Raw genomic sequence first — 26,492 nt, forward strand, 5'->3', positions numbered from 1 at the left:
TAAAAATATGACACATTATGTTAAAAGACCTAACTAAATCTCGAGCACAGTATATGGGCGTATTTGCGTTAAAACGTAAAACGGTACATTAAACGACTTTTTCTAACTGATTTATTATTGATATAGCACATGATAACAATTAAAATAATTACATGCATAAATAAAGAGAGTAATCGCTTAAAATATTATATTTACATTGTCATTTAAGTCTCTTTACGTTGAACAATATACATGAAATTATAGAAATATGCCGACGTAAAAGGGCAATGCGTAAAATCTCAAAATATATAAGAAAAATATAAAAATTGATAACAGCAGTAGCAAAAGCATTACATGTTAAGGCTAAATGTGAAATTTCATTAAATTCGTTTTAGTAGGTCAGAAGATATGACCCAAAAATATGGTTCTGGCCACTAAAATGGCTCTCCTGTAAAATTTACTTTTTTCACTTACGCCAGTATACGTAGGAGCCATCGAGATTAGAGAGTATGTCTAAAGACAACATGACAGATGATGTCAACAAACCGAACTCAAATCCTATTTTTTTTTGAATGAAATAGGAATATTATTAGTTAGATAAAATTAGAATAGTTAAAACAGAAAGTTACGCATTATCTCATGGCAGAATTGCATATTCTGGGGCAATTGCAGAGTGTATCGAATTTCCAAGATTCGTCATCTCTATTTTGTCGATATTCCTTCCAAGCAGGTGAGTGTTGTTGAACCTAAATGCTCATTTTTATGTAATCAAAAAATACCTATTTTATTATTGTTTTGTCTTGTAGGACCTAACTGGACTGTAATATCTGGATACCCAGAAGGACAGACAGTCTCAGGCAAACTAGATCATGCAAAGTCTGTCATTTGGTCTCACCCACTAGATATTCACTACATCACAAAAGGAATTCAAGGTTAGTGTTTCTTATATTTCACTGTATAATGAGGACACTAGAATAATTAGAATATATTCATATTTATACTTACATTGGTTCAACAAAAACAATGCTGAATGACATTTGTTTGTATTTCAATTCAGGTTGGCCAAAGTTAGTTCTGCAGGTTAGTTGTCTTGACTCCATCGGAAGAGCCTGGGTCGTTGGTTATGCTTGCTGCAGCTTACCCGTAGTGCCTGGACATCATGTATTAGACGTGCCCTGCTGGTTACCTGTAGCTACTACAATTCGAGATCGTGTTCGAGAATACTTCCTTGGAGGATCCCATCAACTTCTTCAAACTGATATTGTTAATTTAGGAACAGATAGGTAATGAGGATCAGTACTGTTGTAGAAAATTCAATAAAACTAGTATCTACGTTAATCTTTAAGACATAAGAAAGATATATCTCAAGTCAAGTCAATAAATTTTTATATTTTACTTGGAAGAAGATATGACTCTAACAACACTTATGAACACTTTATTTGAATAAATCGCCAAACATACCACACCGCGGAGACCCCAATCGCGTCTGCGTTCCATTGAATCGTATGAGTGTATGGATTTTTTGCGACATTTTTCACAATTTCTATTTTAAAAAATTACCTATCGATAGCTTACTTTATTCTGATGAATAAATGTCATTACAAGTTTTTATCTAAAACTGATAATTTGGCTAGAAAAAAATATTTTCTATCCACGCAGTACGCCAGCAACGTTCGGATCGGATATAATGACGTCATCGTCCCCGCGCCGGGCGGTCAGTGAACTTTTTTAGTAATTTGGCCATAACTTCGTCAATTTTTGTCGTAGAACAAAAATTTTTGCACTGTGTATTAAGGATTTCTTAGCCCTATAAATCTGCATTCACAGCTAAAAATCGAAATTATCCTCATTGTTTAACTAATCTTTTAATAGATAATTAATTGTACATTTAATGAATTTCTAATTATTTTCTCATTCACAGGTTCAAACTGAAAACTCAGTCCAAAGGTGTAGTTAATTTGAAAATAGATCTAGTGTTAAGAAATTTCACACAATTTGGAGTAGAATATAAGTAACAATGAAAGTGTTTGCATATCTTGCATTTACTTTGCTTTCCATAGTTATACAATTTTGTGTTATGGATTTAACCCAGGATAAAATTGGATTCGATGATGAACAAACTGATCTCAATATTACTAGTCAGAAAAAGAAATTTCAAGAATTGATGAATGATTTTACCCAAAAGCCCCATGCTTTATATTACCGAACACACTTAAATGATCAGCGAAAGGAATTAAACTTTATGCCTTCTACTAAAACTTATTCAAATACTTCTATGCAAAGAATAGAGATATCCACTATAATTTCCAGTACTATACTAGACGAATTGTATGACGAAAATTTATCTACCACAGAAGACACATTTACAACTGAATCATTGTACACAAGTACTGAAATAGATAATGTCACTGAAATAAGCTTTTTTGAGAATAAGAATCAATCAGTAGTGAAACCAATGATTCCTAAGAAATTTATAAACAAAGATTGTGGGTGTAACTTATTGGTGAGAGTTATAATTTTTTACCATAATCAATTGTAATAATAACAATGTATGTTCATAAAATAACAAGTATTATTCTATTCCAGTACAATGTGTGTGATATTAACTGCTGCTGTGATAATGATTGTTCTGAGGCTGAAAAAAATATATTTGTAAACTGTAAAAATACTCTTAAGAGAAATGACCTGAATCTCCATTCATGTTACCCTTATGAATTTTTCTCATACCAAGAGAGCAGTCTAGTAGAGAATTTATTCTGTATTGTTAAAACTAACTTACCTGAAAAACGCAACAAGGACTTAAAAAAGGTATTTTCTTGTTTAACATAATAATTAAACATTAATGTTTGGAAAATTTCAAATATTTACATTTTATTCCAGTTTGACAGTGATGCAGTTGCTCACTCATATAAGTGGCACAGTGGGGTATATTCAAAACATACAGAGTTCCAAAAAAAGCCATATGTGTATGGTGAACCTGTGTGGGTATTAAAAGATGGGTCTATTTGGTATATTGGTAATGAATACTTCTAAATTGAATGAGACTGTTAGTTAATTTTCCTAAATAATGTTACTAATATTATGGCATTCTTTACAGATACACCATCTACAACTATAAATAATTACTGCACTGGTAGAAAGCCTATATTATTTTTGAAAAATGAAAAAATTAAGTGCATTGTCAATTTGAAAGATTTAGAAATGTTTAAAATTCTTAAAACACCACAAGAAGCACCCTGTATAAGTGTGACTGAAAAATCCATGAACACCACTGCTTTGGTAAGCTGCGCAAAATGCGCTTGACAAGAATTTCAAAACTAATAAATATAATTATGTTTTTTATATTTTCCAGAACTGTTCGACTTTACATTGCACCAATTGGACAATCACTGTTTGTAATGGTATTGAGTGTGTTGATTATAATAAGAGCTTACACGACCCTACTTGCACAGAAACCTCCTGCACAAATCTTGCGCTGAAGTTGGAATATGTATTCTATTACCATGATTCTAAGATCATAAATGCAACTATAAAATTATTCACTCAAAATATATCATTGGATGTCCCATACATGACACAACAAATAAATGTAAGATTTATAATATCAAATGTATCAATGGAGAAAATAATTGAGATAAGTGGGAACCCTGGTTATATTCATGGTCACCCTGTTATATCATCGTCTGCAGAAGCTAACAGATCATTGAACTTTTTCAATATCACATCTCCAGACAGAAAATATCTGGTGCAGTCCAGTAATAAAGATGGAGTTTGTATGTTGTCCAATACAGAGAATAATTATATTATGTTTGGATTAAACAAAAGAATAAAGTGTCGGTATATTTATAACAAAGGTGGATTGCAAAATGGTACGAACCTTTGCAATGACATTGAGAGTCATATGGAACAGGAGTTTGTATTAAATAACAAATTATTTGTTTCACCCCTTGGGAACCCTTTAGACATCAAAGACAGCGATTGGGTCCCCATCCAGAATAATCTCGATAAGAAAGAAATAACATATGGACAGTTTGTGACAAAGAATTCTAAGCTTCGTTGTTACAATGTGATCACTAGAATCTCATATATTTTTACTTACGCCGATGTGAGTTTGGTAACAACTAAAAGGGAAAATAAAATAATATCTGTCAACATTAACGTTACAACCCAAAACGTAACGTTTACTTTCGATGATATATCGACAGTGATAACAATCGATATCAATTTCATCGATGGAACCAAACCTCGAGTCTACGAGTACGCAGCTGGTCCTCACCTTGATATTCATTTGCCTAAAGACTTCTTTTTCCCTTTTCCATCAAATGGATTCCATGTGACAAAACAATGTTCGAACCTCATATTGATGTGTTATATTGTGTTGTTTCAAATAAAATAAACTTGCTGGTAATAACTAATAATTTTTATTTTGAAATAATTTAAATACTTTTGTTACTCTATCACTTCTAACTTGGCATCCACCCTTCAAGGACTTATCTTGAGTTTGATGGCCTGAAAATAAAACCCATCGTCAGGTATCGCACAGGCCGCCAAGTTCAACGAGGCACATTTCACGTAGGATATTTAAAAAAAAGAAATTTATAGAAAAGAAGTTTTTAATATAAGCTGATGAAAATGTAACACTGTCTTACTCGGTACATTACACAGTTTCAAACTAAATCTACCGCTATTTACAATATTTTTACATCGAAGTTAAAATCAATCTGTACTTTGTGTAATGTTTTCGTATAACATAATAATAATATTCGACCGGTCGAGACGAGACAAGCGGGGGGGATACAGGGGCGGGGCGTGGGGAGGGGTGTCGCTACGAACCTATGCGACGTAGGTGTAGACTTTGCGGTCGTCGGGCGTGCGCGCCAGGTACTCGCGCTCGATGAGGCCCTCGATGCGCTTCTTGATGACGACCGGCGACGGCAGGAAGCGCGCGCGCAGCTGCTCCGTCACCTCCGTCACCAGCAGCGTGTGCTGCCGACACAAAGCCGTTAAGCTAAGCGTCCACTTGTCGGTATCGTACGCAACGGGCGCATCGTATCGGATGTGCGATGCGTACGATGCGGACAGGTGGACGCACTTATACGAGTTTCCATACAAATAATACTACGATCCGTTGCGTGCGATACGTCCGATGCGTACGATACCGACTTGTGGACGCTAGCCTTTATAGAGAGCTCACATAAACCTCAGGGCCTAACGATTTAGCTTGACATCTACCACGATCGCTTTCAATATAACGCAGTGATTTGTATTGCTGATCTATGAGATGTATAGTGAATGACATATCTACATTATTATCATAACTGAGATAGATGCTGACAGGCAATGACGAACCGATTCTACATGTATGTATCTGTATGGATTGAGAACGATTTTAAATGTAAGAAAAAACTGGAGTATGGTTATTAAATGAAAAAAAAAATTTAAAGCATAAAGAGCGCCAAAGTTCAAAAGAAGCCTTTGACGTCAAGGAGTGCAGTGTAGTACTTTGTGACGTCACGCGGAATTTCGACACACCATAACTTCGTAATTACTTGTTTGATTGTGAAATAAAAATATACGTGTCCAATATTTTTTGATATTAAAATGGACAAAGTTTTTTTTTATGAAACTAGCCTATAAAGCCCGGTCTGTGAGTTGAGCACGTACAATTTTGTCCAATGACCCCTAGCTACCCATCCTTATCGCTCGCACGTAATTATATTGCTGTCGCGCCTGTGCGATTGGCACCCGCAGTGAGTGTGCGAGCGCGATAGCAACATAATTATGCGCGAGCGATAAGTATGGGTAGCTTGGGGTCATTGGACAAAATTCTACGTGCTCACGGACCAGACTATAGAGTAGCTAATTTATTAGGACGACGCTCACCTGCATCTTCTTGCGCGCCTTCATGATGCGCACGATGGCGGCCTCGATCTCGTGCTTGCGGTCCTCGTCCACCTTGTTGCGCGTCTCGCGCCGCTCGGGCTCCGACTCGCCCTTGGCTGCCACCGTCTGGATCTTTACTCTGCGTTACAAATAATGAAATATTAATATTATTGTATAATGAAATATTAACACCCATTGAAACAAGCTAATTTCCGTACGCGGATCTCGACTACACACGTAGAGAAAACTAATTTCCACGAAAGATCATTCATGACGTCAATTTCATGACGAAAAGCAATCTATAGCCCGACCAGGAACATAAAAACCCTCGCCATGTTGCGGAAAACTAATGGTACTAATTTCTTTTAATGGCAACAGTAACTGAAAACTTCATTGACATGTCACCTTGCATGTCAGTCTATTGCTGTCAAAGTGTAAACAAACTTTATTTTACATGTGTGCAATTGATTTTGCGAATTAAATTGCTAAAATCTTTTTATAGTCGTGAAAGAAAAGTGGTTCACAATGTGTTAAAGTATTTGTCGAAGAGAAATACTAAGAGTTCGGACAATATTTTCATTGATGTTTCCGACAAAGGTTGTCAAATTGACTGACATGTTTATCGAATAGTACAGTCCACTATGAAAATTAGCTGTGGTTTGTTTCAACTACCTATTTTAAAGTATTTTGTCACTTTCTAAGTGTTGAATTTTATGGAATTGGGAAAGAAGTACCGAGTTTGAAGCGTTCATGAGCAGACATTTCAGTTGAATATTCAAGTTCTGAATTTGATTATTGATGAATAATAAAATAAATCCTACTAGCTCGATTGATGGTTTCATTCATTAATTTATTTAAACCAGGTTGCCTATAATAGGGGAGAGTTCGGTATATTGTACCGCCGGGTAAATTGTACCACCCTCATATTTCGTAAAGTATTTATTGAATGTCTGTAATTGCAACACTCAGCGATACACAACTAAAATCAATTAATATCGGCCATGTGGTTTTTGCCGTGACAACAAACACGTGTGTTTTATTTTGAAAAGTATTTTTTCATTGTTTTCAAGTAACTTTTGACAATACATGTTTAGTTTGTAATTTTGTTAAATTTAATCACAGGGTGTTTCTAAAATATTATTTAAAAGCGTAAATTAGTGTGGATTACAATTATTTGAAACATTTTTCGGTATTTATAAGCTATATTTTTTACCGATTTTTTAAAAGCACTATCACCTAGTCGGCTAAATTGTACCACATCAAGTTGTATGGAACTTTACCAAAGAATTTTGAAATTTTTTTTTAGTAAATCATATTTTGAAGTTATAATAGCGTAGTAATGTTTGACTAACAATAAATGAAAGCAAAAGACTGGCAAAGTAGATAAGGTACAAGTGTGCGTTACGATAATTGGAATTACAAAACTTGTACTCAAAATCGTGATAACGTGTAAAACAATATCGATTGTCTATGTTATTAACTACTGTTCCTTTTCGTTTCCTAATTTGTTAAGAATGTATCGTATAATATTTTGCCATAGTTTTTTTATAGGCTTGAAATTTATTGAAATCCAATTTAGTAACCCTGTGGTACAAATTATCGAACCGGTTGGCTAAATTGGACCGAAGCTCCGAACTCGTACTTTGTTGATTTGTGCTAAATATACAACAATCATGTTAATTAATACTTATGAAATAGTAAGTTGAATAATGTATCTTTTATTATATACCATGGACATTAGCAAAAACAAAAGAAAACTATGTGTAAAATGGGATTGAAAAAAACTGGTCCAAATTAGCGGACTCTCCCTTAATATTTTTTCGTTAATTTATGAAAATATCAAATTAGCCCGTAATCCTGAATCCTGATACATAAAGTTAGCCTATTAATTTAACACAGGTACGACTGTACTTAGTGTTGCACTATCAAATGCAATTGACACGCCTCTATGCCAGGGTTTGTATGTTCCTGGTCAGGCTATACCATAATTATTATCTTCATATTATTTTTCGATACAGACACGTGTACATGATGCGCTCGCGCAAGTTTTAACGCAGAACAGAGCAGGTATTTGACTGCAATCACACTTGATGTTAAGTGAGATGCAGTCTAGGATGGTACATAACATATTTGTCCTGTAAGTGCTTATTCACTCTCGCCTTGAAGAAGCCCGTGTTCAGGAAAGACAGCAGCAGGCAGTGGGTTCCAGTCCCTAGCTGTTCACTTTATAAGAGTTACGAAGCGATTAGTGGATAGGAAACTTCTGAATTTAATTGTCTTATGCCTGTTTTCACCATCAATCCCTAATTTTTAAGTGACTCCTATGTAAAAAAAAATCCTGTTATTTGTTTCCATAGGGGTCACATAAAAATTAGGGATTGATGGTGAAAACGAGCATTATGATATGATTTCACACACCACAACACGACTACGACACAAACCTGTGCAACTTGGACGTGAAGGCGTCGTTGACGTAGAACTGGTGCGAGGGCTCGATCTCCTTGTTCTTGGGGTGCTTGATGAGCACGCGCTGCGTGGCCTTGCCCATGGCTAGCGACTGCAAAGCGCGGATCAGGTCCTTCTCCGGGATATCAGTCTCGTTGAGTATTTCCTGGAACGTAAGGCTTGGTGGAGCAAATGACGAAGGTGAAGCCGTAAGTTGTTTGTGTACAGGCTAGATGTTATATGGTTGGGATAGAAGATATTACAGGTTAAATTTTTCAAGTGTGTATGAATGGTAAAATCATACTACTTTGGTCTAGCTAGAAGACTAAGAATATTCAAAGGAGTATTATGGTTAGGTCTGGGTAACGAGTCAAGTTCTGAAAGAGTAACGACATTAAATCAACAAGTCTCAAAATGTCAGCACGAGATGTTTACAAGAGGCCGAATAAAAACATCAACTTAGGCCCCACAGCGATTAGCTGACGGAAGGTACAGAGAGGACGCCTGGGGAAACTGACAAACAGGTGTGTAGCACAGGTTTATAAGGTTTTTGAGTGAGACGGAAAGATACAGGGTAAAAATTGTATGTGCTATATTATGAAAAAAATATAAAAGTGCTGTAGTAAAGTTTATTGAATCTGCATCTGTGATAAAATGATATAAAATGTTTTACTTGGACGCAAAAAGTGTTATGTTAGTTTTCACCATCAATCCCTAATTTTTAAGTGACCCCTACTTACTACTTTGCCTGGCCCATTCCCATTTTATTTGGGGTCGGCCCTCCGCAAGTTTAAGTGACCCCTATGGAAACAAAATTCCTGTTATGTGTTACCATAGCTGTAACTTAAAAATGAGGGATTGACGGTGAAAACGGGCATTAGTCTAAACTTAAATACCTAGTTCCTAATAAAAGCTTAAACCACCCACCTCATAAGTCAACCGCTCCCGCTTATTGAACAGCAGCAGCACGCACATCTGGAAGGTGGACACCTGTATGATGTGTTTGCGCGGCGCGTGCGCGGCCGCCGCGGGGGGCGAGGGCGCGCGCGGGGGCGAGCCGCCGGCCGCGCGGAACGTCGCGTGCAGGTCCGCGCTGCCTAGCTGAGGCTGGAGGGACAGCTGCCGGCCTGAGTGCTTGGCTAGGTAGAAACTTGAAGAAAGAAACAAACCTTTAGGCTGACATCACACGGACTGCACCACAACAACCGAACGCAGTCGCTATATTCAACTGCATGCAGTTGTCTGCTGACTTTCTCAAAGAGACAAGGTTCAAAATATAAAAACTATCATGAAATTTGTATGGGAGGTCCAAAGATTTTTCATATTTTGACCCACGTTTATTTGAGCAAGTTGTTCAGTATCACAGTTTAAAACTCTTTTAAGCCCTGCAAAATATTGCTCGTAGTTGTTTTTACATCATGTATAAGTAAAAATTAAAAGTTGTTAGGTACCTATACAAATTTTAAAGTTGTAAACTTACAAATTGCATAATATTTTTCCTTATTATTTTTTTCTGTAAAATTTGGTATCATTGATTGATTCGCATACAAAAGCCCAATCATTATTGCGCTTTATTTTGTTACTATATTCTTGAGTTTCATAATTCCATATGCTGACTTTACTTTTTATTAAAGAAATAAAGAAGTCGGTGTCGAAATCCATTTTTCAAACCATTCGATGCAACCGACGCGCATTCGACTCCAAGACTAACTGCATGCGAACGGCGGTGGACAGCATGCGGTGACATTACACAACTGTAGCCGACTGCTCGAAGTTGAAGGCACGACTGCATACAGTTGATATTGACTTCACTCGACTGCAGCCGACCGCGTGCAGTTGATATCATGACTGCACGAAGTCGAACGTACAACTGCATGCAGTTAAATATATCGACCGCGCGCGGTAGCTGCGATGCAGTCCGTCTGATGTCAGCCTTAGGGCAGTGGTTCTCAAAGTTGTCTGGGCTACGACTCATCTAATACAAGTTCCCAAACTCGGGACCCACCTATAGGAAATTTCGCCCACTGCCCAGCGGTTGGATCGGTAGGGTGGTGTGTCGTTCTACAGGCAGGGCCCACTCAATATTCACTCGCGACCTACCATTGGGTCGCGACCCATAGTTTGGGAAACCTTGCTTAAGGGCATAAATAGCGTCACACGTTAAGTGGAAGGAAAGGGTCCTTAAACTCGTATTTTAATCTAAGTGTTATGTAAAACACGAACTGTTAACGAAAAACTCTAGTAATAAAAACATATTGTCAATTTTACTAAAAACTCACAAATGTGACCAGCTATGACCAGCCCCGTCCTTGTCATAGCAGGAGGGGGTCAAAATCATAAAATTAATGTGATAATCTATGGTTGGCCCCTTTTTGCAATGAACATCACATCAATGAGACACCACTCAGCATATGCCATGGCCCACGGTGACGAAGGTCACAACGCTGGTTTTCAGTGTGCTTCAACTACGACAATGTGTGCACGGCTAGGGTCATACAAACACCTTATTTTCTGCAAATGTTTCCACGACCGAGTATAAATTAAACCCTACCATTATTTCCTCAGAACAAAAAGGCAGATTGATCAGGGTAAATCAGGCAGTGGAAATATAGTTTCAAACCTTATTGTTTCGAATTGTGGTCAAAATAATATCCTCATTAAGAATCTCCATCATCAGTGAATGAGCAATCTTTTTCACCACTATCGTCAGTAGTCATGCGGTTACCAGTCTGTTGTAATTCGTTGCTCAAAATGATTCACAGGGGTATTTCCACTATCCACGGCTAATGTCATGTCTGTAGGGATAGGAAAGTACCTATAATATCAGGAACAGTAAGGCATTGAATTTATTTCTATCCTTGCGCATGCAAGGAACTAGTGAAACATTCTAAAGCCCGGTCTGTGAGCTCGCACACTCACTGCGGGCGCCCGTCGCACAGTCGAGACAGCAATATAATTACGCGTGAGCGATAAGGATGGGTAGCTAGGGGTCATTGGACAAAATTCTACGTGCTCGTAGACCAGACTATAGTCGCAAGAGTAGTCAGGGCAGTGGACCCATTGCCCACAGAGACACAATTTTATGGCAAGTACCTACATTATGCGCAAAATTGACCGATACGTAATAGTGTAATCTAAACACCATCTTGGTAACTTTGTTCATACTTTGCTCATACTTCGTTGTGTGGATTCGCGCTTTGTCTCGGACAATTTTCGCGCCATTAGTCATATAGTCAGATGCTCTGATGTGCTGTCAACTGTATACAAAATCCGTAGGAAGTTAGTTTCCGAGTAGCTCACCTTCTGAAGACTTCGAAGGCGGTTCTTGGCGCTGTGGGGATGTTGCACTTGGGCGTGGCGCTCTGCGTGGGCCAGAAGCCCGTCGTCAGCACGCGCACCGACAGGTCCACGCCGTGCAGGTTGCTCTGTACAAGCACACACGTTAACACGTTACAATACTACGTCACAATGAGGGCTGTCGCGTATGAATTCGACGCTAGGGGCGCGTGTGTAGATTGTGGTCACCAAAATCTAATTCACTAAGCCGAAATCTCAAGGCGCGGGTTTATTTCTATTTAAAATTAATGTTGTGAAATATTTAGGAATACTTTATATTAATTATGGCAATTAGAAGGTACGGATCAATGAATGTGAGTGCGGAGCTAAGAAGAATGCAAAATTAAGCGGTTTGAAAGAACAGCTAATTCAGAGGTTTTTTTTTAATTATAAACAATGTTTTTAATTATATTATATTGTTTATGTTTTTTAATTATAAACAATAAATAGTTTTTATCTGTAAGTTTTTGTTTACGCGCCCCTAAATACAAACTAACAGTTGATCACAATCTACAGTGGCGCCAACTGGTGAGCGCAATTATACGATAGCCCCCCATTGACGCCCGATAACGTTGTATGCGCGCGATGTTATATGATGGCGTGTAACGTTACTAAACGTTCAAAATTATGAGCTATATGTTGCCCCGTGGATACGCTGCCTTATAGACGACTCCGTAGAAACAGATCCTTTGGTTAACACAAAAAAATGTTGCAATATCATTTCTTCTGATATACAAATTCCTTTCAGTGATATCCAAAAGTAGTGTTACTAAAAATACATGACATACAAGATGTAGCAAAAACAAAGCACATTCACCCCAGAAGATAGCACGTGTTCCTTGAATTCCTCCATGATTGTGTTCGACACCGTCATGTCTTTGAACATGCCTTCCAGCTTCGACGTGAACTGACAACCGCATTCAGTCTGAAAACAACGATATTGTTGTAAATAATGTAGCCACAAACTTATACAATGGTACATGTCACAAAGGGAAACACGAATGTTAATCTGGCCTTTGGTCTCGATATTTACATGTCACTAAGAGAAACGGAAAGATCTTATAATAACTACAATATAATACTAAATTATCGTTATGTTATCCTAACTACAGCTGAATTACAGATCCCTGCTTAAAGTCTTTTCTGCAAAATTCTTTATCTGTTTTATTTAAAGAAAATATAAAGTCAAGAATAAGGTTTTCTTATGGAAATTCCAGACTTTAAGCAAGATCAATTTTACTAACAAAACTACAGATATTTGCGTAAGAAACTATGGACACTTACGAAAAAATGTCCATATTATGTCATGGTAAAGAATTTTGCAGAATGTGTGGAGGGGATAGGAGGCTTGGGAGAGGACACCACTAATCACTGACAGAGTTTTCGATCTGCGAGACGTCACCGATAATGCAGTGAAAGTCTCGCGGTTCCACGTCCCTTAACATACCATCTTTCTGGGAAGATTAAACCAAAAAAAATTAGCATTCTATGCAAACCTTACCAGCATTCGTTCTAATCACTTATTACATTTTTTAATCAAAAATTATTACTTAATTTCATTAGGACAAAGAAATAAGAAGACCATTATTGATTCTAATCAATGTTTTCAATTAAAAAGGGATTCGAGTTTCCTAAGCACAAAGGTTATAAAAAAAGGTTTTACAAATAAACGAAACTAACCTTCAGTTTGGAGATCATATTCTTTTCGCTGTCGTCAGACACGGACTTGTTGAGAAGGAGACGCTTAGCTAAGTGCTGCTTATAATAACGCTCGAACACATCTTTTTCTTGGAGGAAACGGAACAAAACCATAGTCTTATCTAGTACTGCTTCTATTTCTTGTTCGCTCATCTGAAAGACGAAGAATGTTATAATATTGCGATCGGAATTCACCGTGGTCATTCGAAACAATAACAATTATACAAAAATATACTTACGCCTTTTTCTCCTTTTTTAAGTTTTCCATCAATGAACAAGGACAAAAATTCTGGCGATTTGTTGTTCAGATTTAGGAAGTATTCAAAGTCGGAGGCGATCATGTGCTTGAATATCTTATCATTGTTGAACGAGTTTTGTAGGAAGTGGTCGAACCTGTCTTTCAGATCCAGGAGATTCTGGAAAAGAAAATTCATATTCATAAAAATATTTAGGTTTTCAAGGGTTTGTTTGGTAATTTGGTGACAAACAGAAAAAGTTAAGTCAAGAGAACAATACGTACGGCTCTTGCGGTAGCAGCAGTACAATGCTATATTGTGGGACAGAAATTCTGTAAGTTGTTTCACATTATAAGTGATGACGAAACTGAAGCTTCCTGCTTCACCTAGACACCATCATCAGACTAAAGGCAGATGTGTTACCTGCTAAGTTGGTAAAATAGCGACACTTTCTCTCATAGATTCTCTGCTATAGCTGTATGGGACATCACCAATAAACTGAAGGCAGCCAAATGACGTCCACAGCTGGACAAAGGCCTCCCCCCCCCAGGGATTTCCATAACGACCGGGTTCTTCCCACAACTTTCACCCGATCGTCGGTCCGCCTAGTAGTGGGAGGCTTGCCTAGCTATGTGCCCCGCCCACTGCCACTTGATTTTAGCGATTCTCTGATTTCTTCTTGTCGTGTCGACAACAAACCTACACCCAGTTCAGCCCCTAACTCCGCCACAAGAGTGGCGTTGTCAGTAGCCTTCAATAAATCTTCCTGCGTGCAGTTGTTTGGGCATGCAGGGCACGACATCATGTGCTTAGTCTGAGGAACAAAACCACACTTCTTCTCTGTACCTGCACGAATGCGATCGCGTTGGTGTTGTGGTGCGTGTCGGTGACGAGCGCGCGGCCCTGCTCGCGCAGGTGCGCGGACACGGCGTCGTTTCAGCCGAATGACGTGCACTGCTGGATAAAAGCCTCCCCCAAGGATTTCCATACCGACCGGTTTCTTCCTGCAACCTTTACCAGATCGACGGTCCACCTAGTGGTGGGAGGAGTGCCCACGCTACGTGTTCCGAACTCCACTAGAGAACTTTTCTGTCCCAACGGCCATCATCTCCTCGAGCTATGTGCCCCGCCCACTGCCACTTGATTTCTTCTTGTCGTGTCGACAACAAACCTACACCCACTTCAGCAGTGGCGTTGTCAGTAGCCTCCATTATAGCCTCCTGCGTGCAGTGGGCACGCAGGGCACGACATCATGTGCTTCGTCGTTCGTTTGTCTCAGCCAAATGACGTCCACTGCTGGACAATAAGGCCTCCCCCAAGGTTTTCCACAATGAACGGTCCTGCGCTGCCAGGCTCTTCCCGCGACCTTTACCAGATCGTCGGTCCACCTAGTAGGAGGCCTGCCCAGTAGTGCTTCGTCGACTGGGGAACAAAACCACACTTCTTCTCTGTACCTGCACGAAGGCGATCGCGTTGGTGTTGTGGTGCGTGTCGGTGACGAGCGCGCGGCCCTGCTCGCGCAGGTGCGCGGACACGGCGTCGGCCACGATGCGCAGCCCCTCGGGCACGCGAGACACAGCGGCACATAGTTCGTGACACCCAGTGGCCAAATAGTTGATAGCACGTCTATGTTACAGTTGGAATAAGGTTGACTGTACCTTCGTTTGTTTCAGCTAAATGACGTCCACTGCTGGATAAAGGCCTCCCCCAGGGATTTCCATACCGACCGGTTTCTTCCTGCAACCTTTACCAGATCGACGGTCCACCTAGTGGGAGGCCTGCCCACGCTACATCTTCCAGCCAGTGGTCGCCACTCGAGAACTTTTCTGTCCCAATCATTTCTACGAGCTATATGCCCCGCCCACTGCCTATGCGTGTATACAGTAGGGGGCGCCGGGATCGCACGCCAAGAACAGTCTGGTGCAAGGATGTTAGGCTGCTACTGATTTGAAGATGTTACAGCTGGAATCACCCTTATTCCAGCTGTAACAAAGGAGAAGCTGCTCTGTACCTGCACGAAGGCGATCGCGTTGGTGTTGTGGTGCGTGTCGGTGACGAGCGCGCGGCCCTGCTCGCGCAGGTGCGGACACGGCGTCGGCTACCGTGCAGCCCCTCGGGCACGCGCGACACAGCGGCACATAGTTCGTGACACCCAGTGGTCAAATAGTTGATAACACGTCTATGTTACAGTTGGACTAAGGTTGATTGAACCTTCGTTCGTTTCAGCCAAGTGACGACGTCCACTGCTGGACAAAGGCCTCCCCCAGTGATTTGCATAACGACCGGTTTCTTCCTGCAAACTTCATTAGATCGACGGTCCACCTAGTGGGAGGCCTGCCTACGCTACGTCTTCCAGCCCGTGGTCGCCACTCGAGAACTTTTCTGTCCCAACGGCCATCATCTCCTCGAGCTATGTGCCCAGTCCACTGCCACTTGATTTTAGCGATTCTCTGATTTCTTCTTGTCGTGTCGACAACAAACCTACACAGTGTCAGCCCAAAACCCGCCACCAGAGTGGCGTTGTGAGTAGGCTTCATTAAATCTTCCTGCGTGCAGTTGTTTGGGCACATCATGTGCTTAGCCGACTGGGGAACAAAACCACACTTCTTCTCTGTACCTGCACGAAGGCGATCGCGTTGGTGTTATGATGCGTGTCGGTGACGAGCGCGCGGCCCTGCTCGCGCAGGTGCGCGGACACGGCGTCGGCCACCGTGCGCAGCCCCTCGGGCACGCGCGACAGCAGCGGCACATACTTCGTGACACCCAGTGGCCAATAGTTGATAGTTACAGTTGGAATAAGGTTAACTGTACCTTCGTTCGTTTCAGCCGAATGACGTCCACAGCTGGACAAAGGCATCTCCCAAGGATTTCCATAACGACGTGTCCTGCGCTGCCCGCATCCAAGTTTTTCCACAATGGCCGGTTGGTGACGGCCTGCATCCAGCGCCTTCCTGCTATCTTTATGAGGTGGACGTCCTACGCAGCGCTTTCCAGTACGTGGCCTCCACTCCAGAACCTTGCTGCCCCGTAACGTCTTTGTTACCTGCACGAAGGCGATCGCGTTGGTGTTATGATGCGTGTCGGTGACGAGCGCGCGGCCCTGCTCGCGCAGGTGCGCGGACACGGCGTCGGCGACGGTGCGCAGCCCCTCGGGCACGCGCGACAGCAGCTTGTACACGCACGCCAGCTCCGCCGTGCGCGTGTGCAGCAGCATGTGCACCACGCCCGAGTTCTCCATCTGGGAATAGAGTGGATCAAGTCAGAAGTGAAGCTTGCGAGAGAGTCCAACGGTAGGAAGTCTTTTCGAAGCGGTAAGAATCCTATTGCTCTAAGGCCTCAGCCTCGAATTTAGCGGGCAGCGGGGCGGCGGCGGTAGCGGCGCGGGAGCGGCAGGATCTTATGCGTAAAATCAAATAGACCGGTTCTCGAAAACAGCGGCGCGGGAGCGGGCAACGAGCGGGCAGCGGCGCGGGAGCGGGCAACGAGCGGGCAGCGCACTCCTTCTTTTGCCCACAATACACCGAGCGTTAGGAATAAATTTGAATCGAAATAAAATTGTCACCGTTGTTCAGACATTTCGTTTGCGAATAAAAACAAATGGAACGCCAACGGCTTGTCTGAAAGAAGACAAGAACTAGAATCCTACCTTCAAACTAACAATATAGACATAATGCTAATAGCCGAGACCCGCTTCACAGAAAGGAACTACATTAACTTCAAGGGCTATAGCTCTTACCTAACCAACCATCCTTCTGGAAATTCCCATGGAGGTACCGCAGTAATCATAAAAAGCAACATTAAACACCACGAAAGAGAACACTTCAGTGAGGATTTCCTCCAGGCGACGTCGGTGACGGTTGAGATGAAGACGGGACCCCTTGCAGTATCAGCAATATACTGTCCACCTAGGCATAGCATCAAGCATGAAGACTTCATCAAATTCTTCGATACACTCGGCCTACGCTTTATTGCAGGTGGAGACTGGAACGCCAAACACACGGCATGGGGCTCCCGCATGATACTCCCTCGTGGGCGACAGCTTTACATGGCTTTGATGAAAGAACAGATCCAGTGGCTCTCAGGCGGGCAACCAACTTATTGGCCGGCGGATACAAACAAAGTCCCTGATCTCCTGGACTTTTTTGTAATGAGAGGCATATCCAGAAACTACGCTACCGTTGAAAGCGTGGCTGATCTATCTTCTGACCACTCACCTGTTATCATAAGTATCAGTGGTAACTTCGCACTCAACGTGAGTCCTCCGGGATTGTACAATGGATCGACAGACTGGGATCAATTCAGAGAAAACCTAGACACAAACTTAAACCTCAATGTCCCGTTAAAGTCACTCAAGGACATTGAAGAAGGCGTAGAGCAATTGAATGTCAAAATCCAACAAGCAGCCTGGAACTCAACACAATATAACACCAAAGAAATGCACCACAAAAAGCCTTACAACAACCTAATTAGAGATAAAATTAAGGAAAGAAGACGCCTAAGAAAAATCTGGCAGACAACACGATGTCCGGACGATAAGAGGAACTTCAATCATTGCTCCAGGAAGGTTACTGAGCTGATCTCGGTGGCTGAGAATGAGTCCTTGCAAACTTATCTAAAAAATCTTACCCCGGATAGCAGCACGGACTACTCGCTCTGGAAGGCAACCAAGACACTGAATCGCCCGATAAAATCGTCTCCTCCCATAAAACTACCCAATGGGGAATGGGCCCGTAGTGACCAAGAAAAGGCCAATGCGTTTGCGGAACATCTGACTAACGTCTTCAAACCGAATCCACCGACTAACTACTCCAGGAGCGAAACTGAGATGGACACGTACCTCGAGTCTTGCAATCAGCTCTCCCTGCCAATTCGACATGTGTCGCCGAGAGAAATACAGCACATAATTAAAGACCTAAAGCCAAACAAAGCGCCAGGTTATGACCTCATCACTGGCAGGGTATTGAAGGAGCTGCCTAGAAGGGCAATCATGCTAATAACATATATATTCAACGCCATCTTGAGAACTGGACTCTACCCGGGCCAATGGAAGATTGCTCAAATTATCATGATTCTCAAACCCGGTAAGCCCCCAAACGCTACATCTTCCTACAGACCTATTAGTCTTCTACCGCTGCTGTCGAAGTTATTCGAAAAAATTCTATTGAAACGAATGAAGCCCCACATCAGTGATCTGATACCTGAACACCAATTTGGCTTCCGGGAAAGACACTCCACTACTGAACAGGTCCACAGAACCATAAACATCATCTCAGAAGCACTAGAAAAGAAACGATACTGCTCAGCTGCGTTCTTGGACATAAGTCAAGCCTTCGACAAGGTCTGGCATAAAGGGCTCTTGTACAAACTGAAACAGAACCTCCCATGCCCGTTCTACGAAATACTTAGGTCGTATTTGGGAGACAGATGCTTTGAAGTCAGATCTGGAGACTCTTGTTCTGCCCTATGCAACATAGCGTCCGGTATACCCCAGGGTAGTGTCTTGGGGCCTGTGCTGTACCTATTGTTTACCGCAGACCTGCCAACAACTGCAAATACATTCACAGGAACCTTTGCTGACGACACGGTAACAATGGCAACACACGACGATCCAGTCACGGCCTCACTCTATCTCCAGGAAAGCCTGACGGAAATGGAGAAATGGTACCATTCATGGCGTATTAAAGCGAACGGAGAAAAATCTGTGCATGTAACCTTCACTCTCAGAAGAAACTCCTGCCCACCGGTCAAACTTAATGGTATCCAAATACCTCAGGCTGAGGACGTTAGGTATCTGGGCTTGCACCTGGACCGCAGGCTAACCTGGAGAAAGCATATATGGACAAAGAGGAAGCACCTAGATGCCAAACTAAGAAACATGATGTGGCTTGTCGGAGGCCAGTCACAGCTGAACACCAGTAGCAAAATGATGGTCTACAAAACCATCCTTAAACCTATCTGGACCTACGGGATACAGCTGTGGGGAACAGCTGCCAACTCCAATCTCGACATAATCGAGCGCTTTCAGACAAAAGCCATACGTTTGATTTACCAAATCCCATGGTATATCAGCAACAAGCTCATCTATCAGGACTTGCCATTGCCCACAGTCAGAGAGGAAATAAAGAGCCACACACTCCGCTACAAGGATAGACTTTCAAATCATCCAAACTCTTCAGTACAACAACTCATGACCATTGAAGGCTTCCTATTCAGCAGACTGCAAAGAGCTAGTGTCAGGGGTCTCCTTAGTAGATTCCAGGACAGTTGAGAAACCATGACCACTGAGGGCAACTGAGTCACTGGACTCCACCCTACCCATGACAAAGAACAGTGCAAACGGACACAGGAGTGGATTATTGTAGTTCCCTACAGATTGCCGCTGGGACCACGGATATAAGAGAAAAAAAAAAAAAAAAAAAAAAAAAAAAAAAAAAAAAACAAATATCTCGACAACACAACCCCGAACACAACACTGCGCCGCTAAAGCGCCGCGCGAGCTGCCCGCTTGTTTCGAGAACGGGTCTGCGTTGCCCGCCCCGCTCCCGCGCCGCTGCCCGCTAAATTCGAGGCTGAGGTCTTAAAGAAGATTGATCAAGTCAGACGAGTAACTTGCGCGGGAGTCTGTTGCCGCTTGGAAAGGACTTACTACCGCTGTAAAAGATGATTGATCAAGTCAAACGCGAAACTTGCGCGAGAGACTGTTGCCGTTTGGCAAGCAACTCCTGCCGCTAGATACGTTTGAAAATCGAACTTGAACATAGCGTTAAATTACTGAATTATTGATCTTCGAGTAATGATTCAGTACCTATAGATCTAGCGCTTAACTCTGTTAGTGCCTTAGGTATGGGAGCGGCACGCGAGGGGTGACATTGATATGATAAGACGGAACAGAGAATACAAATCTGAAGCACATTTTGAAGTCTCGCTGATGTTTGACATCCCAAAAACGCCCTCCCATAACTGAGGCACTGACTGAGTTAAGCGCTAGACCTATAGTAACGTACATACGTAAGTGCAAACAAAGTTTAGATCACCCTGAAATTTCATCAAGTTTAAAAAAGTTTCAAGAAAATCGTGTCCTTGAAGGTACCTCGACGATGGTCTTCATGTGCCGCTCGATGAGCTCGTGCTCGAGCACGGAGACCACGCGCGGCTCGGTGGTCTCGTCGAGGTAGTGGCGCGCGCGCTCCGCCTCCTCGCCGATGCGTGCCTCTACGCGCGCGATATACACAGCTGCGCTATTCTCGGCCAGAAACTTTTGAGATTCCATCTAAGGAGAGAAGAGATAATTATGTTAATCAAATCAAATCAAATCAAATCAAATTCGTTTATTTGTGGAACATAGGTAAATAAATAATGTTATGTGGGGTCATTTCGATGAGATCGCGGTGTATCATTTGCACCGACAATATGGTCCTTAAAAACTCTTATAGCTAATAAATAAATTCAAAAAGACGTATATTTTCTTTCACATTAAATCAAATAAATAAAACAATAGTAACAACGTAATTACCCCGGGACAAAATTAGCCTTCTAGCTCCAATTTGAACTGAACCTGTAATCCTCAATCCCTAAGTGATGTTGACACGTTGATGAAAGGTGCAACTGTTATGAGACATTTTATAACTAGAACTAGCCCTCCCCGAGTTTGCATCGAAAACAAAACACGCGCGGCGGCCACGCCGGCCTGTTTACGAATTTACGAGCGAACAGTGACCGATCACTGAATAGGTTTATCTTGAATCGATTTCTCGAGTCATAATGTAAACGAAACGGTGCTCGACTCTAGAGGCAAGCTAAATTGCACCATATTTTTGACAAGACTGAGTAGACATTTTTTCAAAATACCTTTGCAAAGAAATTCTTCTGTACAAAGTAAATTATTCTGTGCAGAACTCACTCTATAAAACTCAGCGGACTGGTGCAGGAAGGGCTTCTCGAAGTCCTCCTCGTAGACGGCGCGGGAGTTGATGCCGAGCACCATGAGCATCTGGCACGCGTTCCGGATGGCCAGCCGGTCCACCACCTCGCCGCGTCGCTCGCGCGCCACCAGCTCCAGTAGAGTTTGACGCAGGTGGTCGCGGATGCAACCGTATCTGACCACCTAGACACAACGGACGTTTATATGGATTGGAGACCTTGGATTTTTGATGATACAGAAGTAATATGCATTTTAAACGTTAGTAAATTATGTATAAATAAACACTTTAGAGTTAAATTATAGAATTACTGAAAAACTAGTATTGAAATCGGACTGGAAACAAAAAGTTACAAGTGTTCAAACTTTTTATGGAAATAGCTGAGCGTCACGTCAAATGTCACCTGCCCTGTAGTAACTTGTATGGGACTGCATGTCGTTCTAACATGACCAATGACGTCATGAGATCTCTAACGTCTATATCATAAGTATCTTTTGAAATTTTTGTTAAAGAAATGCACTGACTGATTTGATAATGCCAAGGCTACTGAAATGGAGTGAAATAAAAAACCTTGCATATTCCCTATTACTCAAACACGAAATCTTATGTAAGCAGATATAAAAATTACTTGATAAGACAAGTTACTTTGTTTTCCTTACATTTACATTAGGAGTCTGGTAAAGAATTAACCTACTTTGTAAATATGGTATGTGTTAAGTGTGTTAAGTCTCAATTTGCACATAATTATCAAAACAATCATATTTTTTCAGCGTGACTCCTATATACCTACTCTATTTTTACAAAGTTAATGACATTTAATATATTTAACATTGTGTGATGTGTGTTAGCAAAATTAGATTTATGTAGGAGTTTATATTTTAAAAAAGTATTATCATACTTGTTATTATAGTGTTTTATAATACTAAAACTAATAATTACCTGATCTCTAAATATGATAAGACCAAGGTTGTAAACATTATCAACTTCATTTTGTTGCACATATACCCTGTCCATATACATCAGTATATCACGGATCATGACCATGCTTGTTTGATGATCAGTCCATGCATTGTTTAGAGTTTGCAGGAAGCCATTATGGAGGGAATGGAGAACATCTTCTCTCACCTAAGTAACAAAAGAATAATGTTAGAACATTATTTATTATTATGGTCAAGTATACAATTAAATGTAAAAAAATACCTTTGTCTCAAGGTGATGAGTTACTACTTCCTTAAGACCAGTGTATAGTCTTTCCCCATGCTTGTGCAGGACCATGGTGTATGCATTTCGATAGAGCTCTTCGAACGACAAGCCAGAATTGTTTTTCTTTTGAATCTCCTGTATTGCATTTTTCAGTAAACTCCATATACTCTCGACATACTTTTCGTCCATAGTCATCTGCAAATATTTATTAGTCAGGGATACATACCTACACATTGAAAACTCAATTCCCAACAATTAATGGTTAAAGTAGTTGCATTTCTAAGCAAAACATTATTCCACACAGATATAACAGTAAACACCAGGATATAAACAAACCCATGTATCTGGATACATTTGATAATATGGTTCCGAATAGTTCCATACTTGAAATTTTCTAGTCATATTGTTATGATCAATTTGTAATACAGTTACACAAACATTGTATAAAATCAAAACAAAACATCAAATAGCAAGAAACTAATATATTTGGCTAATTCTTTGATTTTTCTCTCTTGTCAAAATATTATTATGACATTATAAATACAAAAATTTTGTTCCAAACTGAAATAAAACAGTTTCTATTTTTGAATAGAATGACATTATCAAGCTTGCCACAGTACAAAATAAATATCATAGATACAAAAAGGTATTGATATGTTCAACTTGTCTCTTGCCATATTTTCGTAAAGGTTAATACTGTGGGCAACAGCAGTATAGTTCAATTTTTTCAGGCAATACTTGAATTTTATTAATTGTATCATTATTTTCTTCATTAGTTTTGGCCAAAATATGTTCACTGCTAGACAAAGGCCTCCCCAAAAATTCATTTAATCATTGAGTAAAACTGGAAATAACCTATTTCTGCACATTTTTTCTGGATAAGTGTAACATTGTGTATGTTACATACATACAATATGACTGAGAACTATTATGGAATGCATAACAATTTTCCTACAATGTTGATAACCAACTCACAATGTTACTCTGATTAAGTTTGTTTTTAGTAATGTTTGTCTAGTGAGTAAATGTGTCTTTATTAAAATACAGAGTAGCTATTATAAGGGTTTATACCAACAAGTAAAAATAAGTAGACAATTGCTCATTAAAATAAAATATTAGAAGACATTCAGGATTCTAGGTTACATGAATAACAAACAAAAAGATTTTATTTGATGCACCTAATCGAATTTGTTAGGTAGTTAAATAATGATCAGTTTCAAAATCTGAATAGCTTATGATAGTGGTACATAGTGACAAAACGCAAAGCCTGATAATACCAAATTAGCAATAAAAAACAACAACTCATTTTACAAGTAATTGCAACTTGTGATGTGAGGATTAGTCGTAAAATTATTCATTGAAATAATTTCATCTGATTATGAAATCATAGTAAAAACAATTCGAAAAGAGTAATTTATAATACACAGACTCTAAATAATGAGTCATCTTTATAAAACTGATAGAGGGTAAAAATAAATGAAATGCTGCAATGAATCAAACTAGCTTGGTAGAAAACAAACATGGTGTGTACAAAATTGACAGGCAGTTTTATGTGTGAACAAGTTAGATGCGACAAACGGGCGCTAAGGTATATCCATGTCGCATTTTACTTGTTTTGATATGCTAATAACTATAGACTTACTGGGAAAGCTCTGATTCTCATCTTGCCTGATTTTTCTTTAGGCAATGCACTCTTCATTATTGCGGCTACGATCTGCTATTCCAAAAAAAATAGTAATGGGCTAATAATTTGATCTTCACTGTTCATTTGCGGTCACAAGAATACTTCATTGTTACTCTCATTTATATCTGAAATTAGAATTTATTTTATACACTGCGACTAAAGCAAACGTCATTCATTGTGATAAACAGAAGTAAATATCTGTGTACCTACCGATTTATGAACTTTAGCCTTCGTTTGCAGGTAGTCGTAAGTATATTGTCAATAATGCCTACGATTCTACAATAATGTTTTGAAGATATTGCCAAATAAAATATAAATTCTACGACAATGATGATGGGCAGTCAATTAAAAATCAGAATAGACTAAAGAAAGAAGTGTCAATGACAGATGCACTAGATTTGACTTCTCTTTCGCACTAATGTAAAATTGCATGGAACACTAGCGCCGTTCAATGATATTTTGATATTAATTGTGTATCACAATAAAATAGGTATGTTATTATGTTTTTTACTTACTTGATAACAATATTTCCGTTGTCGCGTTATTTGGTACACTCTGGAAGATGAAATAATTGAACGACATGTACATAACTATTCGACTCTTTTCTCTTTCGTTTTTTGAACCATACCATAGATGCTATCAAGTGACAGATTAGTTTTTTTCTGACATGGAAAACAGTACTTATACAGCTTTTGGTTAAAATACTTTTTATTGCAAATAATTTAACCGTTAACCGAGATTGTTGTAGTGAGTCAGTTCAAGTTTAATGTTTTACAAAGATTAGCTAAAATACGGTAATATCTATTTTTATGGAATGTTTCGTGGGTACCTACGTAATTCTGACTTAGTACTGACGTAAACGAAAAGATGGCGTGAGAAGGCCTCATTCTAAAAATGTAAAAACTAGGTAACATTGAGCAAAAAAACAAGAAATTCCTTTTATTATATCTCGAATCTTAAAGGCTGAAATGTGGTCGGCTGAGTGGCCAGTGGATTTTTATTTTTAGTAGCCAGCATTTTACAATAATAATTTTTATTTATTTTGCGGGATTTGACAAGGATTTGATAACACTAATAACACTTTACTACTTAGGTACTCATCTACTTAGGCTATAGCGTTATTAGGCTGAGTTACACCACCTTATTTTAACCGTAACTTTGCCAATAACCGGTGTTTTTTGTATGGAGTTTGACAGATTTCTGACGTTCGTTAAAGTTACAGTAAGGTGGTGCAACCCAGCCTTAGTGTTCCTATTTACCTATTCCGATTTCTGTGCCTATAAGTAGGTACTTATTACATAATTGAGTTGTGTTAAAAGGTTTTAGTAGGTACGCACGAGGTACCTACTTTACGTTTACCTGTTGCACCACTGTTGCAAATGAAATTAATTCTGATCACTTTCTTCTCTGCATCCTATTCCTTTCGATCAAACATACCGCGCAAAGTCATTTAATCGAAAAAAAAAACAATGAGAAAAGCGCGCGTTTTTCATCCTGTTTACTCTGGGGAGTTTTTAAGAAAAATAAAATATGACCACAACAAGAGTTTCAGTTTTATTTCATTTATTTAACATTTTTAAAGCTTTACACGCAGTAGGTATGTACACACGCACGCCTACACTGTTAACTATCCATTTCCGTTTTTGCTCTCGCTCTAATCAAATGGCGATTCTTTGCGATAGAACGAGATGACATGACTTTCAATGGGCAGATAGCACTGTTGGCGATTAGTACCTATCATAAATTATGGCTATATTTACTTATAGTTTCATTTATTATGAATTAATAAAATACATACATATTATATTAGTTTTAGCTCATACAATTCTTATCATAGGCAAAAAAAATCCATTTTGATTGGTCAACTTTATTATCTTTGGATTACCTTACTTCTATTAATTATTCTTGAAATTATCGCATTAAATCAGACAAAATTAAGACTACGAAATGAATGCAATGAATTTGCCTAAAGCGCGGTCGTAATATAGTCTCAGGCACAGTCTCAGGTGTGGTCTCAGGTTTGATTTCTTATAAGTAGCGAAACAGTAACAAATAATACAGTGGATATTTCAAAAGCAATAAACAATTTTTATCAGACCCAGAGCCTAG

At 40.0% G+C, this 26,492-nt stretch overlaps 2 protein-coding genes across 3 annotated transcripts; one reads left to right on the forward strand and one right to left on the reverse strand.

The window, feature by feature from the left end:
• The first annotated feature begins 509 nt into the window (after window positions 1-509).
• LOC135087837 (B9 domain-containing protein 2) lies at window positions 510-4,384 on the forward strand. 2 transcript variants are annotated; one of them, XM_063982664.1, is made up of 8 exons: window positions 510-709; window positions 786-911; window positions 1,037-1,262; window positions 1,901-2,482; window positions 2,566-2,787; window positions 2,860-2,995; window positions 3,077-3,258; window positions 3,332-4,384. In XM_063982664.1, the coding sequence occupies exons 1-4, from the start codon at window positions 619-621 to the stop codon at window positions 1,992-1,994; spliced, it is 537 nt and encodes a 178-aa protein (XP_063838734.1). In that variant the 5' UTR covers window positions 510-618; the 3' UTR covers window positions 1,995-2,482; window positions 2,566-2,787; window positions 2,860-2,995; window positions 3,077-3,258; window positions 3,332-4,384. The 2 variants fall into 2 exon arrangements, with proteins under 2 accessions (XP_063838734.1, XP_063838733.1); XM_063982663.1 differs by lacking the exons at window positions 510-709; window positions 786-911; window positions 1,037-1,262 and having other exon boundaries at window positions 2,000-2,482.
• LOC135087840 (cullin-3) lies at window positions 4,382-24,751 on the reverse strand. The gene is made up of 16 exons (XM_063982666.1): window positions 24,594-24,751; window positions 24,342-24,508; window positions 22,697-22,894; window positions 22,436-22,621; window positions 21,478-21,681; window positions 20,668-20,847; window positions 16,621-16,815; window positions 13,581-13,757; window positions 13,324-13,494; window positions 12,461-12,568; window positions 11,608-11,732; window positions 9,235-9,457; window positions 8,304-8,473; window positions 5,863-6,001; window positions 4,813-4,965; window positions 4,382-4,488 (listed from the first exon to the last, which is right to left on the reverse strand). The coding sequence occupies exons 2-15, from the start codon at window positions 24,396-24,398 to the stop codon at window positions 4,813-4,815; spliced, it is 2,286 nt and encodes a 761-aa protein (XP_063838736.1). The 5' UTR covers window positions 24,399-24,508; window positions 24,594-24,751; the 3' UTR covers window positions 4,382-4,488.
• Window positions 24,752-26,492: the final 1,741 nt, after the last annotated feature.

The sequence above is a fragment of the Ostrinia nubilalis genome, chromosome 3 (genome assembly GCF_963855985.1).
Source record: "Ostrinia nubilalis chromosome 3, ilOstNubi1.1, whole genome shotgun sequence".
NCBI classification, from domain to species: domain Eukaryota; kingdom Metazoa; phylum Arthropoda; class Insecta; order Lepidoptera; family Crambidae; genus Ostrinia; species Ostrinia nubilalis.

What these genes read in the sequence shown, in the direction of transcription:
- LOC135087837 (XM_063982663.1), top strand. Translation starts at nt 2,057, where the DNA reads ATGGATTTAACCCAGGATAAAATTGGATTCGATGATGAACAAACTGAT. An exon ending in GCAACAAGGACTTAAAAAAG is followed by an intron (nt 2,788 to 2,859) that starts GTATTTTCTTGT and finishes ATTTTATTCCAG; the next exon opens with TTTGACAGTGATGCAGTTGC. An exon ending in TGGGTCTATTTGGTATATTG is followed by an intron (nt 2,996 to 3,076) that starts GTAATGAATACT and finishes CATTCTTTACAG; the next exon opens with ATACACCATCTACAACTATA.
- LOC135087840 (XM_063982666.1), bottom strand. Translation starts at nt 24,398, where the DNA reads ATGAAGAGTGCATTGCCTAAAGAAAAATCAGGCAAGATGAGAATCAGA. An exon ending in GCCTTCGAAGTCTTCAGAAG is followed by an intron (nt 9,458 to 11,607) that starts GTGAGCTACTCG and finishes TCTTTCTTCAAG; the next exon opens with TTTCTACCTAGCCAAGCACT. An exon ending in GGGAGCGGTTGACTTATGAG is followed by an intron (nt 8,474 to 9,234) that starts GTGGGTGGTTTA and finishes CTTACGTTCCAG; the next exon opens with GAAATACTCAACGAGACTGA.